General features: G+C 44.2%; 5 protein-coding genes across 5 annotated transcripts; 3 read left to right on the forward strand and 2 right to left on the reverse strand.

Annotated features, from left to right (window-relative positions):
- Positions 1 to 479: 479 nt before the first annotated feature.
- On the reverse strand, positions 480 to 3,152 carry Bfra_002657 (putative tpr domain protein; the record flags this gene model as incomplete). The annotated part of the gene is made up of 3 exons (XM_037333072.1): positions 480 to 2,802; positions 2,850 to 3,000; positions 3,053 to 3,152. The coding sequence occupies 3 exons, from the start codon at positions 3,150 to 3,152 to the stop codon at positions 480 to 482; spliced, it is 2,574 nt and encodes an 857-aa protein (XP_037195200.1).
- Positions 3,153 to 3,339: 187 nt separating this feature from the next.
- Positions 3,340 to 4,248, forward strand: Bfra_002658 (uncharacterized protein; the record flags this gene model as incomplete). The annotated part of the gene is made up of 2 exons (XM_037333073.1): positions 3,340 to 3,770; positions 3,831 to 4,248. 2 exons carry the CDS (start codon positions 3,340 to 3,342, stop codon positions 4,246 to 4,248), a joined length of 849 nt encoding a protein of 282 aa, XP_037195201.1.
- A 1,160-nt stretch (positions 4,249 to 5,408) lies between these two features.
- Positions 5,409 to 7,055, forward strand: Bfra_002659 (uncharacterized protein; the record flags this gene model as incomplete). Its single annotated transcript, XM_037333074.1, has 2 exons — positions 5,409 to 5,612; positions 5,661 to 7,055. The coding sequence occupies 2 exons, from the start codon at positions 5,409 to 5,411 to the stop codon at positions 7,053 to 7,055; spliced, it is 1,599 nt and encodes a 532-aa protein (XP_037195202.1).
- Positions 7,056 to 9,151: 2,096 nt separating this feature from the next.
- On the reverse strand, positions 9,152 to 12,437 carry Bfra_002660 (putative peptidase m16 inactive domain-containing protein; the record flags this gene model as incomplete). Its single annotated transcript, XM_037333075.1, has 6 exons — positions 9,152 to 9,375; positions 9,618 to 10,348; positions 10,448 to 10,541; positions 10,596 to 11,192; positions 11,339 to 12,113; positions 12,189 to 12,437. The coding sequence occupies 6 exons, from the start codon at positions 12,435 to 12,437 to the stop codon at positions 9,152 to 9,154; spliced, it is 2,670 nt and encodes an 889-aa protein (XP_037195203.1).
- Positions 12,438 to 13,182: 745 nt separating this feature from the next.
- Positions 13,183 to 14,794, forward strand: Bfra_002661 (putative bicyclomycin resistance protein; the record flags this gene model as incomplete). The annotated part of the gene is made up of 2 exons (XM_037333076.1): positions 13,183 to 13,442; positions 13,501 to 14,794. 2 exons carry the CDS (start codon positions 13,183 to 13,185, stop codon positions 14,792 to 14,794), a joined length of 1,554 nt encoding a protein of 517 aa, XP_037195204.1.
- Between the last annotated feature and the right edge of the window lie 3,860 nt (positions 14,795 to 18,654).

Genomic DNA, 18,654 nt, shown 5'->3' on the forward strand with positions numbered 1-18,654 from the left:
GTTACTGTTCTTTCACATTATTCAAAACTCGCTTCGCATTACTGATAATGGGATACAGTTGATATCCCATCAAGTATTTATTCCTATTTGGTAAACTTTTTATTAATGTAGAGTATCAATTTCAGGAACATATTTGAAGTAAGAAGTCATTATTAAAACAATCATCACCTCCGGAGCCGCAGTATATTAAGTAGCATAGAAAGCAGAACTATATTGCAATGGAACTAAACAGAACTTAGGTACTAATGATTTTGTAACAATCAAATAAGAATAGCAATAAGCCTAAAAAAATCTTTAAATAAGAAACCTCTCAAGAAGCACAATTGATCAAGGTCGAATCGCATTGTACTCAGGACTCCAAGTTGGAGAGCGTAGAAGGTTTAATAAGGACGCTGACTTATGTACATTAAAAGAGAGCTTGTATTAAAATAGGCCTCAAACCTGAGAGATGCGCTTTTCCATTAATTCTGCTAGATACATCATTGTGCATTCAGTTCTTCATTAGCCCAAGCATCAATTCCTGGCTCGGTTGTCCGCCATGCAAGTAAATTTGTACGAGAAAACAAAGTGTCCGGGTGATTAATACCTAGATCCCTACTTTGTAATACTACACATTCCTCCATGAGCTTCAAAGCTTCTTTATGCCTATCTTGTCCCTTCCATGTGTAGGCAAGGTTAGCCATACTAGCGAGCGTGTCTGGATGGTCCACTCCGAATTTCTTCTTGCGAGTCTCCATCACTTGTACCTCTAACTCTTCAGCAGTATTCCATTGCCCTTTGTTCCTGTATAACGATGCCAAATTGGTTATGTTGATGAGTGTGTTTGGGTGGCTCATTCCGAATTTCCTTTCGCTTATTTCCATCACTTCCACAAATAGCTCCTCAGCTGCATCCCACCGCTTTTGATTTCTATAAGTTGATGCTAGATTGGCCATGCTAGTAAGCGTATCTGGATGATCTGCCCCGAGTTTCCTTTTGCTCGTTTTCATCACTTCTACAAATAGCTCCTCAGCTGCATCCCACCGCTCTTGATTTCTGTAAGTTGATGCTAAATTGGCTATACTAGTAAGCGTATCTGGATGATCTGCCCCAAGTTTCCTTTTGCTCGTTTCCATCACTTCTACAAATAGCTCCTCAGCTGCATCCCACCGCTCTTGATTTCTGTAAGTTGATGCTAGATTGGCCATACTAGTAAGCGTATCTGGATGATCTAATCCGAGTTTCTTTTTGTTTATCTTCATCACTTCCGCAAATATTTCTTCGGCTTTATCCCATTGCCCTTGATTCCTATATGCCGACGCTAGATGGGCTAAACTGATGAGTGTGAAAGAATGATTCATTCCGAGTTTCTCCTTACTTGTCTCGATCACTTCCATAAATAGCTCTCTAGCCGCATTCCACCGGCCCCTGAGTTTATAGATATAGCTTACCATTGCCATACTTGCTAGCGTATCTTCATGCTCTGGTCCTAGAATTTTCTTTCTAACTTTCATTGCCCTGACCGACAGACTTTCCGCATCCTTACCATTTCCCATTTCCCAAGCGTACCATGATGCCTTGTAAAGTATTGAGGCCCATTCCACTAATGAGTTTTGATCCTCAGGCTTGTGTACTATTGCCGACTGTGCATGTGGAAAAAGCATCTGACACTGTACCCAATTCTCGTATTCTCCTGTTGGAAGCTCTGCGTCAAGATTTTTGATAAACTGCCGTTTCCATTTCTCTTGTTGTTTCTGATCTTCAAGCCATTTGCGTGTAGCTAGTTGTACTAATCTGTGCATTTCGAATGTTGTGCGATCTGCATTAACATAGATAAACGAATGATCTCGTAAAACTAAAATATCGTCCTCGAATCCATCATTTATACTAGACCCCAAACTATTATCTTTGTCGTCATCGCTGTCTGCAGTACTGACACTACTATGATTGTTTTCATCATCATCATCATCATCGCTTTCCGGGTTTTGTTCCAGGGATCTATCCGTGTTTCGACTTCGTAGTAAAGCCTCGGGGATTCCTTGCCGGTCGAAAAAGCTCATAAGTGACAACAAGTCAGCAGCAGATGATCTTGTTTTACGTATATAATCAAAAGATATTTGCCATGTAACAAGAATAGAATTATTTGCTTCCCAATCTCGACGGAGCTGCTCGCCATTATGATGAAGAAGATTAGTTCTTTTGCGATCATTTTTTCGGAAGTCCTCAAGATAATCTTGTAAAGAATAACGTGGTATTCTTTGCAATATATATGAAGCTGCCTGGACAATAGCGAGCGGCATGAACTCTAGTGCCTCAACAAGCTCAGCAGTATTGTTGCCATCGTCACACTGTCCTAGCTTCTTCCCAAAAAGTGCTAGCGCATCTATCATCCCCATAGGTTCGACTGCAATAATGTCACGCTGTTCAACTAGCTTTAGCGCAGCACTTCTGCTTCGTGATGTGACAAGAACAGATCCATTTTGGCACTGTGGAAGATATGTGATAAGCGGTCGTGAGTTCTCAATGTTTTCGTTTCTTTGTCCATCTCGACCTACACTTTGAGCTTGGACAAGAAAGCTAGCATCATCCACGTTATCAAGTATAAGAATCCACTTTCCTTGTTGATCATCGCGCAGCCAGTCATGTACAAGCTGAAAGATTTTGGACTGTGAATTTTGCCGGCCAGGAATCTTCACACAGTTTGCAATATCTCGAAAGCTCTGCTCAAATCGAGCGGCATTGCTTGCATGGACCCAGAAAACCCATGTCTCCTGCGATAGATCTCGGGTTCGGTACGCGTATTCAATAGCAAGTTGAGACTTGCTTTGCAACAGTTAGTTATCTGTAATAAAGGAGAGGAATTTACATACCCAGCACCGCCAAGACCGACAAGCGCGGTTCTAGAACCCGAGCCTGTGAATTTTTCATCGATCAGGTCGAGTATTGTCCCTCGCCCGACAAAGTCTTTATCGCGACTGAAGGGTATGACAATCGATGGGTTTGGTGGAGTTTCTAGTCGTTCTAGAGTGGGGCTGTTGTCAGCGCTGGCTAGCTTGGATCTTTCGTAACTCACCAGGAGGAGCATGGTGATGAAAGTTCGTGTTGACTGCACCATTGATTGTTCCGGCTTGAAGGCCAGAGTTGTTGGCGCCAAAAGATATCGCGGATGCCATTGTTGTAATGAACAATTTTGCTTCGCGATACAGTACCTACAGCAACGGGGTTTGTTGGTACAGTTCGTCATCCTTCAGCCGCAGCAACTTTCGATAACGTTCCAATGAGATTGACCGATTTTGACAGGCCTCAACTCACAGTTCCAATTCTTGTTTTACACCAACTTTCTATCATGAACGATCACAAATGGCTGATCCTCTCAGTATCACCGCTAGTATCGTAGGTATTGTTGTGCCAGCTTTACACGGCACACGATTACTACTAGAAGATCTACAACAGCTCAAAGATGCACCTAAAACTGTTAATCGTCTAGTAGACAATGTGCATTCTGTCGATGCAGCACTCAAATCACTTCAAAGTATAGACGAGAGAGAATGGAGTTTACTTGGCAAAGGTATAGCTGAGCAGTCAGAAACAACGATTAATAGTTGCACGCAAGCATGCGATCTTTTCAGGGCTGATCTTCAGCGATGGACCAAACACTCAGAAGGTGGAAAATTATCATGGCAGGATCAAGTAAAAGTCGGATTCTTCAAGCAAGGGCAAATCAAAGCTATGTCAGAGCAGCTTTCAAACTGTAGGCTTGCTATTAATTCTATTGTTAGTATAGCGACGCTGTGAGTAATAATAATTTAATCGTTTCTATTCAGGAAGATATGCTAATCCCGCTTTAATAGATACAGCTCTGTCCGCCATAGCCATATCACAGAAGAAATCAAGAAAATGATATCTGCAAAGCAGATTGAGGTCAAGGATGTTATATCTACTGCGGATCGACAGCTGGTAGTGTTAGAGAATAGGTTGGAAGAGCTGAACCTCAGTAGTGACGATGATGATGATGATGATGATGAAACAGTTGAGTTCAGGGAGGGCAAAATCGAAGCAGTACGACAGTTTGAAGAAGAACTTTCAGGGATGAAAGCATCGCAGAAGCTGTTGTATCAGCTGTTGTCCAAGTCGCAGGAAGAAGCTGTCGCAAAAGCTGCGGGGTACCAAAACGGTTTAACTACAGTGACATTTGGTTCTCACAGCTCGGGCTTCCAAGCTGGGATCATTAATGGTGGAGTTAGTGGAACCACTTTTGGCAGATACTAATTCTACGAAGTATGATGTGGAATGCCCAGATATAGTCTTCATGATCTCATGCTTTCTATGTAAAAATCGTTTGTTGTATGTATTTGGATGCTAAACATTAGGATATTTAGCCACCGCGCTCCGCAATGTTAAATCCTCCAAGGAATAAGGGCGTTGACTATGAACGTCCACTGTATATAGGGAGTCATGTAATTGTTGTATCTTGTATCTTTGGTTAGAATCAAGTAGTATAGATCGTATTTCATTCACATAATATAGTACAGAGCACCTAGGCCTAGTTGTAAAGGAAACCACACCCGGAACGAGAACAATGACCAAACCCTCTTTTGTGATACATAATGCCTCTGTAAAGATCGACAAAGCCTCAAGCCCAAAAAGTTTCAGGCATCAAGAGGAATAGCCAATCACTGTAGAAATTTGACGTCGTTTATTCACCTGTTAGTGGCCGGGGAAATAGTATTTCCGATCCGAATCTGGGTTTCAGTAGCATCCAGTGTGTTGACTCCCTCCATTTCCATCATCATCTCCATTTTCCTCTATCTCTTCATTTGTATCGCCGCACAATAGTACTATCTTTCTGTCCCTATCCTTCTATCGCTTTATCTCCATCGCACAATATTCATTCCGAATATACGACCACAATCGTCCTATCATTACCCTCATCGCTTTACCCTCCATCGCACAATATTCATCACGAATATACGACCACCATCTTCCTATCATTACCCTCACATCGCTTTACCTCTATCGTATAACATCTATCAAAACTATACAAGCACAATATTTCCAGTCAAATTGCTCCTGTATTGTGCTGTGTACAAGAGTCTTACAGCCTCTGCTGTTAGAACAACCCTGGTGGCGGTTACGTCCTTCCAGCACCTACTATTTAGAACAACCCTGGCGGCGGTTACGTCCTTACAGCATCTGCTGTTTAGAACAACCCTGGCGGCGGTTACGTCCTTATAGCATCTGCTGTTTAGAACAACCCTGGCGGCGGTTATGTTCTTACAGCACCTTCTGTTTAGAACAACTTCAACACAATTCATATAGTAGCTTTTCTTGATCACTTCTACATCTCATTTTATTCGAAGAGTCAAGGCTGCTCTATAGCCTGGGTGGGTGGGAAGCACACAGAGTGTGGGCTAGCATTTTTTTATTAAATGCAAGTATTCTTTAACTACGTTTTGTTGCTAATTGCAATCATAGGACTCAATATGTCGATATCGGTTCCAATCGAAAAACTTCAGCTAGAAAAACTTCTTGATGAGAGGGTATTCGTGAAATGGGTTAATGAATCAGGCACAACATTGACACTAGGTTCTTGCTTGCATGACAACAAGCAGACACCTGGTTTTTTTATGACTGTATATCGTGGTATAGAAGGACGGATTCATATTCACTTTAAACTCCAGGTGTTTATTAAGCTTGCTGGTAAGAAGCAACAGACAGATTTATTATTAGTTGTTCCTCCAGATGCCGATTTTGCGAATGCCTCTACACCTTACCCAATATCGAGTATTGATTTATCTCACGACGTTTCTGCTATTCACGAAGCTGGTTTAAGCAATGCACAGCATGTTTTCCTTCTACAATTCAATCTCACCTCGAAGGGGTTCGTCGTTACAAAGAAGAAAACAACTACAATCAGACCTCATACCACGACTACAAACATGTTGATTCGTGGCCTTGAGTCTCTATCTAATACCACAAATTTCAGTGTATACATCAGGCCAAGTACTTATGCAAAAGTACACTTGGAAAAACTCCGTATGCATATTAGTGAGACTGCAACCAATACCTACAAAAGTAATTTGAAGGAAATGTATATTCAACAAGGGGCTATGTTACTAGAATGGGATAAATTCGTTTATAAGAAGCAACAACGCCCAATACCACCGCCATATGGTCAGCCTTCTCCGGAAGTACAAAGTCCCCGGTCACCGCCACCATATGCTCAGCCATATCCAGAAGTACAAGTTCCTCGATCACCGCCACTATACGCTCAGCTATCTTCAGAAGCGCAGGTTTCTCAGTCATCACTCGTCATTCTCAAAGAAACGATTGAAGAAACACCGCCTCGATTCTCAACTAGTTCCAACTCTATATCGGCACATGGCATTTTTTCTAGCTGCGAAGAGTCATCAGATAGCGAAGTGAACTTGGACGATTTCGAAAAGAATATCAGAGTAGACTTCAATGTGGATTCGGATGAGGAAGAGCTTGCCAAGGAGCAGTTTGCCAACTTGAATTCTCGAGAACCAAATCAGCAATTCGATTATGATTTAGAAACGTCACAGAGACTTAAATCGAAGTTGGAGAACTGGATAGAAACAACACTACCGATAAACTTCAATATTCACCATCATACACGTTTAACTACCAAGTTATCAATTCTTGGTAATTGTATTCGTATATCAAATACTAGTGTATTTGATGTTACTTTACTTTGGTGTTCTGCATTGTTTTTCTACGATCCATATGACTCTGATTCTGATAATACTCTTGGACTATGGGGAAAGAGAAATTCATGGCTTATTCGAGATATAGTAGAACAGATTCAATGGACTAATAACATGTGTAATAATACTGAAATAAGCTCGTCATTATTGGAGCAGTTTATAAAACTGGGCCAAGCTGCTCGTACTGTTGCTTTAGACATTTTATACAATAAAGGCGTTTATTTTAAACAGAAAAGTGTTTTTATTGCTTATGTATTAGCGGAGTTTAGCAAGCCGAGTAGAAAGCCTGTTTCTCGAAAAAGATTGGAGACTGATAGCAGTGCGTCTAAGCGGGTAAAATGTAATTAGCAACAATCTTGATCGAGACTATCAAGCTCACATACAAGGTCCCGAAGCTATAGCCCCAAGTAAGAATATTGTTCACATGTACTACAGTCAATACATTTTCTAGCCCTCCAGACGTACACCCTTAAAAAGAGGTTGCCTTCGAAACAAGGGACATTTTCTTGCTTCCATCTAGCTCATTGTATTTTCGACTCCGTCCTGTCATTTCCTATAAGTCGTATTGCAGTATATACTCGTGCGGCCAGAAAGTATGCAAAACTCCACCTAATAACGTGGGGTGGGACGTACATTGTTCCACTAAGCCGCAAGATGGCAACCATATTAGAGGCTGCACGGATATCTCCCCCTCCAACCGATGAGATCTTGAATCTAATTCACACAGCCGCAATAGACATTCACGACGATATAAATGCAGTCACCAATGTACCACTGACTACACTTGCACCTCGAGCAAGCTGTCAAGATGTTGAGAGAGAGTTTCTAAATATTCACCGGAGACTTGCTTGTCACCGCACAGTGCATACATCAAAGAACGCCCCCTTTTCAGGGATGGGATGGGATGGGATAAGTGCTGACGGGACCAACCTGGTATTTATAGTGTCTCACATCATCAGGAGTTGGGAAAGGTAAGTGGAAAGAAATAGGTATGTGTTAACAAATGTTAAGGGTGAATTTGAAGTTATTCTGAAGAGCCTAGCATGTGGCGCCCGAAAAGCCCCTTCACATTAGAATGTGTATGGAACGTCACTGTACATATACAGAGGTTGGCAGTTTGGTAGATCTTCATTCGGTTTAAATGGAATGATTACCTGCGGCTCAATGTTGGTTAACTTTTACCGTTCTTCTGCATACCTAGGTAGTAAATACTAAGGATTGTTTATTTTTTTATCTACAGCAAGTCATCATAAATTTTCAAAGGTTTCTATTTCCTAACCTTGACCCAATTTATAGATTCACATCATTTCTACCAGACATTGTTGAATTGGAGATCGTCTCGGATCGCGGCAAGCATGTTAAAATCTGCTCCGAGCAGTCTCGTGCTCGCAAACGTCGTAATAAGTTGAATTGACGCGAGGCCATGAGTGTTCGCAGGCCTAGCGAAATGGTGCCGATGTCGTAATTCGTGAAACGGCCCCAAGCATTGCTTGAAGCGCTGCATACACGGAAAGTCGGAAAGCCAAAACCTAGCATGAGCAGCCTTCGGTACATTACATGCAGACGATTGATCTATAATAGGGGGGCTCGCTTAGCCCATAGCATCCAATTTTACAGTGCGGAGAAAGTAGTCAGAGATGTGGGTGATGGAAAATAAGAAGTTTACCCTGCTTGGGATCTGCTTGGTTACTGGCACTTTTCAAACACTGGAACTCGCAATGGTAGAGTAGAATTGGCCTTCCCATTAAAGATGCGCGAGCTATACAACGTGTCATCGCGCAAGAAGTGCACGCTCGTCGAGAAGCTGAAGCTGACTACGACGGCCACGGATGGCTTTACATCACGTGCATCCGCGAGTGTCTGGACAAGGTGGCCATCACGACGCCAGGCTTTTTATTAAGTGCTGATCGTACGCGTAGGATTGAAGAGAGAGACGATGTAGTGACAGCGTTCCGGACGTCGGAGAGTATCGACAGGCTGATTGCAAGATTGTTCCGCAGCCGCAAGGTCGGAAACAGGACTTTGCCGCGACTCTCGGGCTTAGGTGGCGAAGCGGCAACATGCCTTAGGACCAGACAGAACAGAGACACAGGCGATTTGGTTTGAAAGTTCTTGCTGATTCTATGTTATTGCGCCTGTAGCGTTCAATATTCGGTCTTGAATTGACGGCATGTGGTTACGCGCTATGATGTCTGAAACTTGACCCAAATGGTCTGCGACGCACCATAAGCAAGAGTATTTTGCTGTACTTGTACGAACGACGAACTCTCAAACCGAATTTCCACTTTGTCTTTTCAAGAGCTTCCCTGTAATCCTCAATGGAAGGTAATCAAAGGTAGCGCTCAACCTTCGAAGACAGCTCTCTACCATAAGATAGCGATGTTGATGCAGCAATGGACTGATGGCTCTAATACCGGGCCAAATGAAGGATTTGAACAGGGACATCATAACGTCGATCCAAAGTCATCGAATTCACTTAGGCTCTTTACCGGAGTTGCAGCCGCTGAAAGGCATAGACTTGCCTTCCATGCTTTGAAATCTTCAATCTTAACGGGAATTTTCACGCTGGACACTGAAGCCTCATGTTCATTGACTGCCATAATTTCTTGCTCTGCATTGAACGTTGAAGCGTTAGTGTTATTTTCAGCGGCGGCTCTGTCTTCTGCTGCTGCAGAACCCTAGTAGATGCCTGTGCAATAAGATGTATAGACAGTTTCGCGCCAGTTGGAGAGGAGGGATGGATGTACTGGTTGAAAAATTCGAATATGTCGTTCTTTGTAAGTGCTTCAATGTTTTCGACGTCACGATAGACTATTAGGATGTGGTCGATCGAGTTAGTATATGTACAGGAACGCAAAGAACGTGTGCAAATTGTATGGATTGGAAGGGTTTGAAAAGTAGCAAACGTACCTTGCTCAAAGTCAAACACCTCACTTGTAATATGATTCCAGAAGCGCAACGCTTCTTGACCCAAATTCTTCAATTTCTCCAAGCGTTTGTTAATCAGACCGATCTTATGTTCCTCAAACGTCTCGTCGGTCATTGCGCGTAAATCCTGCTCAAGCTTCACCAAAAATGCATCACAACGCTCTTCGAGATACTTGCAATTCCTCTCGCTCTGTACGATGATGCACCATGTACCGACAGTTGCATAGACGCTTGCATCCGAGTTGACGATATAACCGAGCTGCTCTTTTGTACGAAGTGTGTTAAAGCACGGCTCATTGGCAATCTGGGCAAAAAGTAGCAACTTGGCTCGTTGCACACGATCCGAGATAGAGCCGACCGAGATGATATACTCGAGACAATGATTGACGTTATCCGGGTTCTTTAGTACTCGCTCATATAGGTAGTTTACACCGCTTGGCAGCGCAATCGCGCGGCGTGGCGGCCACTGAGCTTCTGGTAATCGATGTGGGCGGAGTGTTGATTCCACAAGTTTTGCAATGCTTAGCGCGTCTTCTCTATGCAAGTTGCCGTGGACGAGAATCTCAATATACATCTGTCGCAGCAGTTCGGGAGAGTATGAGCGCAGATCCTCAGCTGTCACTGCCGGAAGCTCCTCGAGCATTTCAAAGGGAGCCCAAGATCTTTCGCTGATCAACATGCGCGAGAAGGCATTGATTTGTCGGTACGGTTCCCTGTAGTCAAAATTCTTATACGCTTTCCTCACTTTCTCCTTTACGACGTTGAAGCGCTCTTGCTTGATATTCAAATCTCGTACTCCCAATAATACTTACTCCAAAAGCACCGACATCTTGTCGTTGAAACCGTCTATTTCTATGTTTAATCCCTGTGCACTTTCAGATATACTATAGTTCAAACCAGTTATTTCTGCATTTTAACTGTATTCCTTGAGGCTGTCTTCGACCAAATCAACATATAAACGGGTCATGATGGTATTCATTGGAGTAACCGAGGCCACGGGCGACCGAAGAAAGAGTTCGATATTGGCTTTTGGTGCCCAGAATTGATCGTCCTTTTTGAACCACACACGAACACTATCGTCATGGCGAATCAGCGTAGGATGCCGAGCTGGATCTGTGACATCCTTCCGCTCAACCTCTAATCGTTGCGGAACAAATTCGTTCACAGCTGGCAAGTGAACTTTAGAGGGCCTCTCTGTGACCGGCGCCCGAACTGCGGCCCAGAGTTCTTGCTTGAAACCCTCGGGAATTTTTTCGAGCTTGTATTCAGTCTCGTACCATTTTTCAGTTGCGTTCCAATCTCCCGGAAACTGCTGATCCACAACAAAGAATCGAAAGTTATCAGGACGCAGATGGGATAGGCCGCGCTCGATATTTTCTGGATCAAACTTGCGAATGAGGGAAGGGCTCAGTAAATGCTCGCGTGGTATACAAGCTTTCTGCATGAGCTGGGCTAGACCGCTCACAGTTCGGGATGGAGGGAGTTTCTGCCTGAATTTGAACTCCACCTCTGCCAAGCGGTTCATTTCGTCTGAGATCCAGGTAAGTGGTGGGCTCTCTGTCAGCATAGCAATATATTGGAAAATGATTTTTATGACCTCCGGTATTTTTGCATTCCCTTTTCAGTGAGTCGTATTTCAATATAAAAAAGTGCTGTTCCGGGACATTGAGCAGAAGCCTCGGCGGACAAATAGTCCACAAGACCTAGCTCCTTTAGATAAGCAATGGCACTGCCAGGGCTCTCATGCCCAATCAGGTGTTCCAGATATCGACTGGGATGGGAGGCAAAGAGGTCTTCTTCGTCGGGGTACGTGAAATTAATGTTTAAAAGTCTCAGCTCCATCACTGGCTTTACAAAAATTTGAGTCATGAGCTCCGGCTCATCTAGGACTGGTATACCACCCCACCTCAAACGGTGCAGGTTCTTGTTCGGTACGTTTGAGAAGAGCTCTTGAACCCAGCTCTCTAATTCCTGCAGTGGCTCTCTACCCAGAACTACGAGCTTCATGCGGTTGGCCGAATAGTACGCCTTGTAAAACTCAATGAAGCGCTTCCGAACATTGACGCCCCGCGACACTGGAATCTCACGCAAGCACTGATAATTGCCAGCTGCGAAATTGTTCATGGGATGTTTATCACTCGAAGTGCTACGACTCAGTTGCATAAGCCGCCACGCGTCGCTTTGAAGATTTTTCTTATACTCTGAATCTACAGCGCGAAGCTCGCGGTCGAGGGTATCCGCGAGAAAGAGTGGCTGGATGAAGAATTGCGAAAAACGATCAAGAGCGCCATACAGAGGAGCTTTGTCTTTGGCGATTGGAACATTGGATTGCTTTACAGTTGCGGACGAGCCCGAAAAATTAGACGTTGAGCTCGCGGATAATTCGAAATAGTAATTGGTTGATGTCGAGGCCGTGTAGGCGTTAGAGTTACCACCATACTTGGTCAGATACGTGCTATATTCGTTCTCTCCCGGATACTAGGCGAATGATGTCAGTATTTGTTCCTCAGTACGCTGTTGGGTATTCAATATGTCTGTATTTCGGTAGCTCACCTTTTTCGTACCCATGAAACAGAAATGTTCTACCGCATGTGCGGTCCCTGGCAGATCATGCGGGTCACTGAAGCTACCAAAGTTGACATCCATGGCAGCAGCAGCTTTGTCGGTGTCTGGATCGTGGATCAAAAGAATCTCCAGGTGATTGGGCAAATGGATCACCCGGTACAATCGATCGTCCAGCAGCGGTTTCTCCATTTTGTCCGATAAGTGCTCAACGGAGCCAGAATGAAGTGCTTCTCCCATGGTCTACTACGTATTTATAGCGTATATTCTCCTTTATACCTCTCTTATAACCAAGAGTAATAGCGAGCCAAATGCGTTAGGATTGAAAGCTGTAATTGCTAGAGTGTGCTTTCTGCTAGCGAAGGGACAGAACCCTAACGACGAGAGCGATGATAAGTTTGAGGGTTTCACTGACCCACAAAATTTGAGCGGCTTCGTCAATGAAGTTCACAGAGAGACGAGACGAGAACTGAGGTTCGTACAGGGACAGATTGAATTTTGAGTAGAGGCAACACAGTTATAAAATTAAGTTCAGCAATGGCATGACTTAGCTCAGTTTGGGGGTTCTCACTTCAGCCCACGAACCGATGACGAACCGATGACAAGCCGACACAGGAGTCATTCCCTGAATCCCTTCAAAACTTCCGACTTTACAATCGGACCAGGGAAAGTTTACGAGAACCGGTACACATGGCACCTGGTCTTGTCATTTCCGGTCTAAACCCGATGGAGAACGGGTAGACGCTTCCGTTCGCTGACTGATAAGAATCCTTGCCCAGGCGGTCGAGAATTTCTTTCGCAATAGATCGACAGTCGCCTATTGCTGCATGTCTAGATAACAGACCCCTGTTTAGCGCAGTCACCCAGACTTTTGGAATGTACTTCTAAAGCCCTAAGCCCCCCGCTTTAATGTCTCTTTTCCTGCCTGCTCTCTCAGCAGTTGAATAGACACAATTTGCGTACACTCCTAAATTGCTCGACACTAATGGCTTCTATCAATGTGATTCCAGTCCCCATGCTAGCTTCAGTCGAACCGCAAAAATCACCAAACAATGGGCCTAATGCTGCTTCGGGAAGCGAGAATGAAAAGTTCGCAGAACAGCAATTGGAAGTTCCCATCACAGACAGCAATTCAGATGTAGTCCTCGTGGACTATGAGGAGAACGACCCAGAAAACCCATTGAATTGGTCGTCAACGCGAAAATGGCTAATTGTGTCCGCTGTCTCGTGGATGGGTTTCGTCAGGTGAGTGTTTCTCCCCCTTAGGATTTTTACATCTGTCGCCGTTGACTGACCGAATTAGTGTCTTTTCAACAATGACTATCACGCCCACAGCACCACAGATCTTGGAGGAGTTTCATTCACACAGTTCGCTTGACCAGACATTGCTTGTCACGATTTGGGAGCTTGGGGAAGGAATTGGTCCCTTTTTTATTGCACCGCTCTCTGAAAGATTCGGCCGGCTTCCCGTCTTCCACGTTGGAAATTTCCTCGCACTATGTTGCTTGGTCGCCACCGCCCTGAGTGTGAACATTCCCATGGTGATTGCGTTCCGATTCTTAACGGGCTGCTGCCTGCCAATTCTCACCCTTGGGCCCGCGATTGTCGGGGACTTGTTCCACATGGAACACACCGGTGTGACCATGGCATTGGTCATGGGAACCCAGATGATAGCAGATTTCATCTCACCTGTCGCAGGATCGTATATCGCACAGGATCTGGGTTGGCGATGGTCGATTTGGCTAGCGGCCATCGTGCTCGGATTCTTTAGCTTTCTCTTACTGGTCGTGTACCGGGAGACATACGCAGTCGTCATTCTGAAGCGGAAGGCAAAGCGGTTACAAAAGGAGAGCACGGATGGCAAACAGTATCGTTCCAAACATCAGGCGCGTGTTGATGCAACCACCATTATCGAAAGCGTTATGAAGCCGTTGCACATCCTGATCCAATCTCCCATCCTCATGCTGACGACGAGTTACATGACAATTAAATACGCCTTAGTATCATTGATTCTTGCCACAATCACCGAAACCATGGAATCAACGTACCCAAACGTCTTTTCTCGCGGGTCCATTGGCCTCACGTTTTTGAGTCTCGCCATCGGCAATACCATCGCTTTAATCTTCTACAGTCTCACTTCCGACCGCTACATGATCCATCTGCGAAAAAAGAAGGGCGAAGCATTCGAGCCGGAGTCGCGCCTAATACATCTACTCCTTGCCGCGATCATTCTTCCTATGGGCTTTCTCATCTACGGCTGGTCATTGAAGTTTCACGTTCAGTACATTGTGCCACTCATCGGAACCACAGTGGCGGGGTTCAGCATGACGCTTTCCACTATACCAATCGAAACGTATGTGGTGGATGTTTACAAGATTCATGCAGCATCTGCTATAGGTGCCGGTGTGATCTTTCGCGCATTTGCTGGGGCTTTTCTCCCGCTGATTGGCCCTCCTCTGTATCAAGGCATTGGGTATGGTTGGGGTAACAGTGTTCTAGCATTGATTTCAGCCTTGTTTATTCCACCGTTGGGCTTGCTGATGAGATACGGAGACTGGTTTCGTAGCAGAGAACGACTTGGATCGTCGGGACGGTAGATTGACTGTCATCTACAGTAAAAGTGGTACGAAGGTAGTAAGACTCACGACCTGGGGTTTGATAAGTCGTAAGACGCGCACATAAAATCATAGAATAGGTAACTTATTCATGGGATTTATCATTTGGTAGGAATGAGATTCTATTATTATTATTCCATTTGCGTCCTGTATCAGTCTATGACTATGTAGGACAGTGAGACCCTTAAGGGATTTCACAGTTAAAAGGGTGTCGCTAGTTTGGATAACAAGCTGGTAATTAGTGGGGACAGTAGGTATGGGTTTTGTAAACAATATAAGGGGGAACGCAGCCCCGTTGAAGATTCTATATCACCAGCTTCTTTTTCTGAATAGATAAAAGCTTCGTGCTTAGGTCAGATACAGTGTCTTAACAGCTTGCGATCGATACTAGCTAGGTATTACCCCATCAATACAATCACAAATCCGAACACTCTTGAATATTAATGACATCAATCAACAAAGGAGGAAGAGTGGAACTCAATAACAATGATGTTTACTCAATGTAGAATTAAAACCCTCAATCAAAGAGATAGGGGTTCTCGTTCTCCGTCGACTCAAAACACGTCTTCTACACCTGCAATGAACCAGTCATATATCCTTGATATTTCCTATCTATCTACTACTACCTCCTTATCAAAAATATCGTCCGGGGATCTGAAATAAAGCATGATACGACAGCGACAGCACCGAAAATTGCGAATTCTGCGTTGTCATTATTCAAGCAGGGTGTCTACATGTACGAAGTCATCTACTGTGATCGCCAATGCGTATTTTATGATCATATACTGTATCACGGTGTAAAAATTCACCTGAGCTTACCAGACCGATCCGAAAGTAGATGGTCAGACTCCGATCTCCAGCGTACTCAAGCATGAAACGTAGGTGGTATTCTGTATTTGCATCAGATCTACTCTGCGAACACTAGCTGCAGCTGCGATAAACACCTAGGTATATAGGCGAGAAGGTAGTATTCTAATTTCAGACTTCGGTTCCATTGGTTTCGGTACGAGTCACAGATGCGCAGAATTCTGAGAACTATGGTGATGCAAAGGGAATCTTTACAATTTGATTTATTGATCTATAAGAGGAGAATATCTACAAGAAGATGCACCTAGATATGTAGAGTAAGATAGATTAGTGCCCTCCTTTCTCCTTCCTCTTTTCTTTAATCTCCCTAGTATCTTTTTTCTCTTACAGGGGTTTATTCAGTATTGGAGTTCGTCCGATTGGTTCATGTGTACCGAGCTACAGGCAGATAAATACGCAGAAACCTGTTTCCGTTGCACCCCTTTAACCGCTGGATGTGCTAGGCAGGGTTACTAACCCCTAGATCATACGTGCTCTTTCATCCGCATGGCGCTGTTGCGGGAATAAGCGATAGAGTAAATGGTTTTGTGGGGAATACCCCGGAAATTATAAAATCAAGCTTTTTCTAATCTTACGCCCTACACCCGCATGAGAATCCCAACGTCAACCAACGCCATATGCATAGTCTTACAATTCAATGATGTGTTCCAGCACAATAATGCGTCGCACAACCTTAAGCTTAAAAGCTAGGATCGGTTGGTGCTGATAGATTTTAACTGAATTTAATTGAAGGCTAGTAGTTCTTATGTGGTGCTAGTTGATTTGAAGATTTCAACATTCCTGGTTAATTGGTGGGGTGTAACCCCGGCTAAGCCTAAGACATCGCTTACTGACAGGGGCCAGTAGATTGGGAGGTCGAAGATGTCAAGAGAACAGAACTAAAACAACCATATCCAAATGAAGAGTCTAACACGACCGCAGCTAGATTTAGTAGCTAGCTTTATATCGATTGAAATCATGATTCTCATTATGATTTTGGTAGCTAGTTTCATGATACTGGATAATGCCAAGAATTCTTCTCTCGCTAGCTGCCTCGCCACAGGCGTATTGGAACATATAGAACTCTGACTGTGTGGCCGACGAAATTTCAGCTTAATACAGCCCGCAAGAGGCGACGACGAGAATACATCTTCCTGTTCCACATTTTCTGTAAACTCCTCATCTAGATAAGTCTCATAATCTGTATAGATAGTGGCAAGAAGCTCTTTCATGGCTAGTTTCATTAGCATGTTCTCTGATGAAGTGGACAGCGAAGTAGTAACGGATGAGACTTACCGCGCATGGAGAAATGAGTCCCAATGCATACCCGCGCACCGCTTCCAAATGTCCAAATCCACTTCCGCATCTCTGCAAGCATGTTCTCGTCCGCTGTAAGCCATCTCTCAGGTTGCCAATTTTCCAGAGATGGGCCAAGCTTTGGTCGCTAGGTTCAGCTAGAGTGAGGAGTTCTCTTCGGAGCCTCCGTTGCCAGTCCGGAGCTCGTGATAGCTCGTATATGGTATATGACAATAGTATTCCCAGTCCGATGTGGCTTGCTGAAAGATGGTCGTCGCACTCTACAGCGATGCGTGAAGCCATATCGTTAAGCGACATCTCGGGATCGGTGGCTTTGAAAGAATCGTAAAAATGGTCGTACAGACTCGCAGTGCAAGAAGGCTTGGTGGGGTATCTCCTGTATGATTTTGTGATCACTCGCGTGATCCACGTTTCCCATCTGCCCCTAGCGTCAGCATCGAGTAGCACGTTGCCACCAAATAAGCTTGTCAAAAAGCTCATCGGCCCCTCGAGGCTGGTTCGCACGTGAGGATTCTACCTACCATTTTTGAAGTATGTGTGTTTGTTGTGAAGTGTGAGTGGATAGTATCAGAAGCTGTCTTGTTTTTAGGTTGTATTTGTGAATAATGGAGATGGCTGATAGAGATAGAGATGGTTGGGAGAGTTGGAGGCAGTTTATATAGACGTTCATATCTCGGTTCACGACACTCAGTCTGTCGTCATCGCAGGAATGGCGTATAAACCCATATCTCTTATCTCACTTGATTGATTGATAGGTCGGCATGCATACGATTCTATGAAGATATGAAGGATACGAAGAGTTTGCTTGCATGCATGGTACCAGGGCAAAGAAATGTATTCCTTGTTCTTGTACTTTTGATGCACTTCGAAGATTTCAACCAATTATAGAATACGAAGAGCTGGCCCTCATACATGATAGTCAGGATGAACAACTGTAGCCCTGTTATCGTAACTTTGATATATTTCCTATCCATCACACAATTGCAAGATATGAGGAGTTGGCTTGCATACAAGGTGTTTGGAGTAAATATTTGTAGCCCCTGTTCTTGTACCCCAGTTGTACTTCGTATCTATCAACTAATCATTTCACAGAGCTCAAGATTATCTTCTGCGTTGTTTGATTGTCTAAAGCCCATGCCTATGGATGACATAGGGGGCGTCAGAAAACAAGAATAATTCAATTTCCATGGGTGTCGATGGTCGATCACTCGGAGAAGGAAGGTGAGGATATATCTTATCAAGATCATCATCCGTGGAACAAGTCTCTTTTGGCGCACGGCACCGCCGTACTGTGCATTTGTGCCCCGGGAGTGCTAGTGCTTATTACAAATATCACGAAATGCCAACTTCGAATCGTCGATGGACGCAATCAGGGTTCAGATCCCTAGATACCTCGAACGATTGCGTATGCCTTCTTAGCAACCCTAAGCAACTCTGCAGGTCTGTGTCTCGCGAGCGACCATTACTACCTATGGTGACGGAAGATCTACAGTTTGGCTCTACCCCAGAGGAAATTGCTTTCCTTGTGCCGCTCGATTTCCAGTATGACCCCGTCCCCCGCCTCGAAAAACAGTTATTAAATTTGGTCGGAAACGAAAAAGAATCAAAGCCACTTGTATGAGTGGGTTTGTGTCTCGCTGTCTAGATAATATCTAAACAAGAACGTTGTCGTTGAAGAA

Source organism: Botrytis fragariae (genome assembly GCF_013461495.1).
Source record: "Botrytis fragariae strain BVB16 chromosome Unknown tig00000012, whole genome shotgun sequence".
Lineage (NCBI taxonomy): Eukaryota > Fungi > Ascomycota > Leotiomycetes > Helotiales > Sclerotiniaceae > Botrytis > Botrytis fragariae.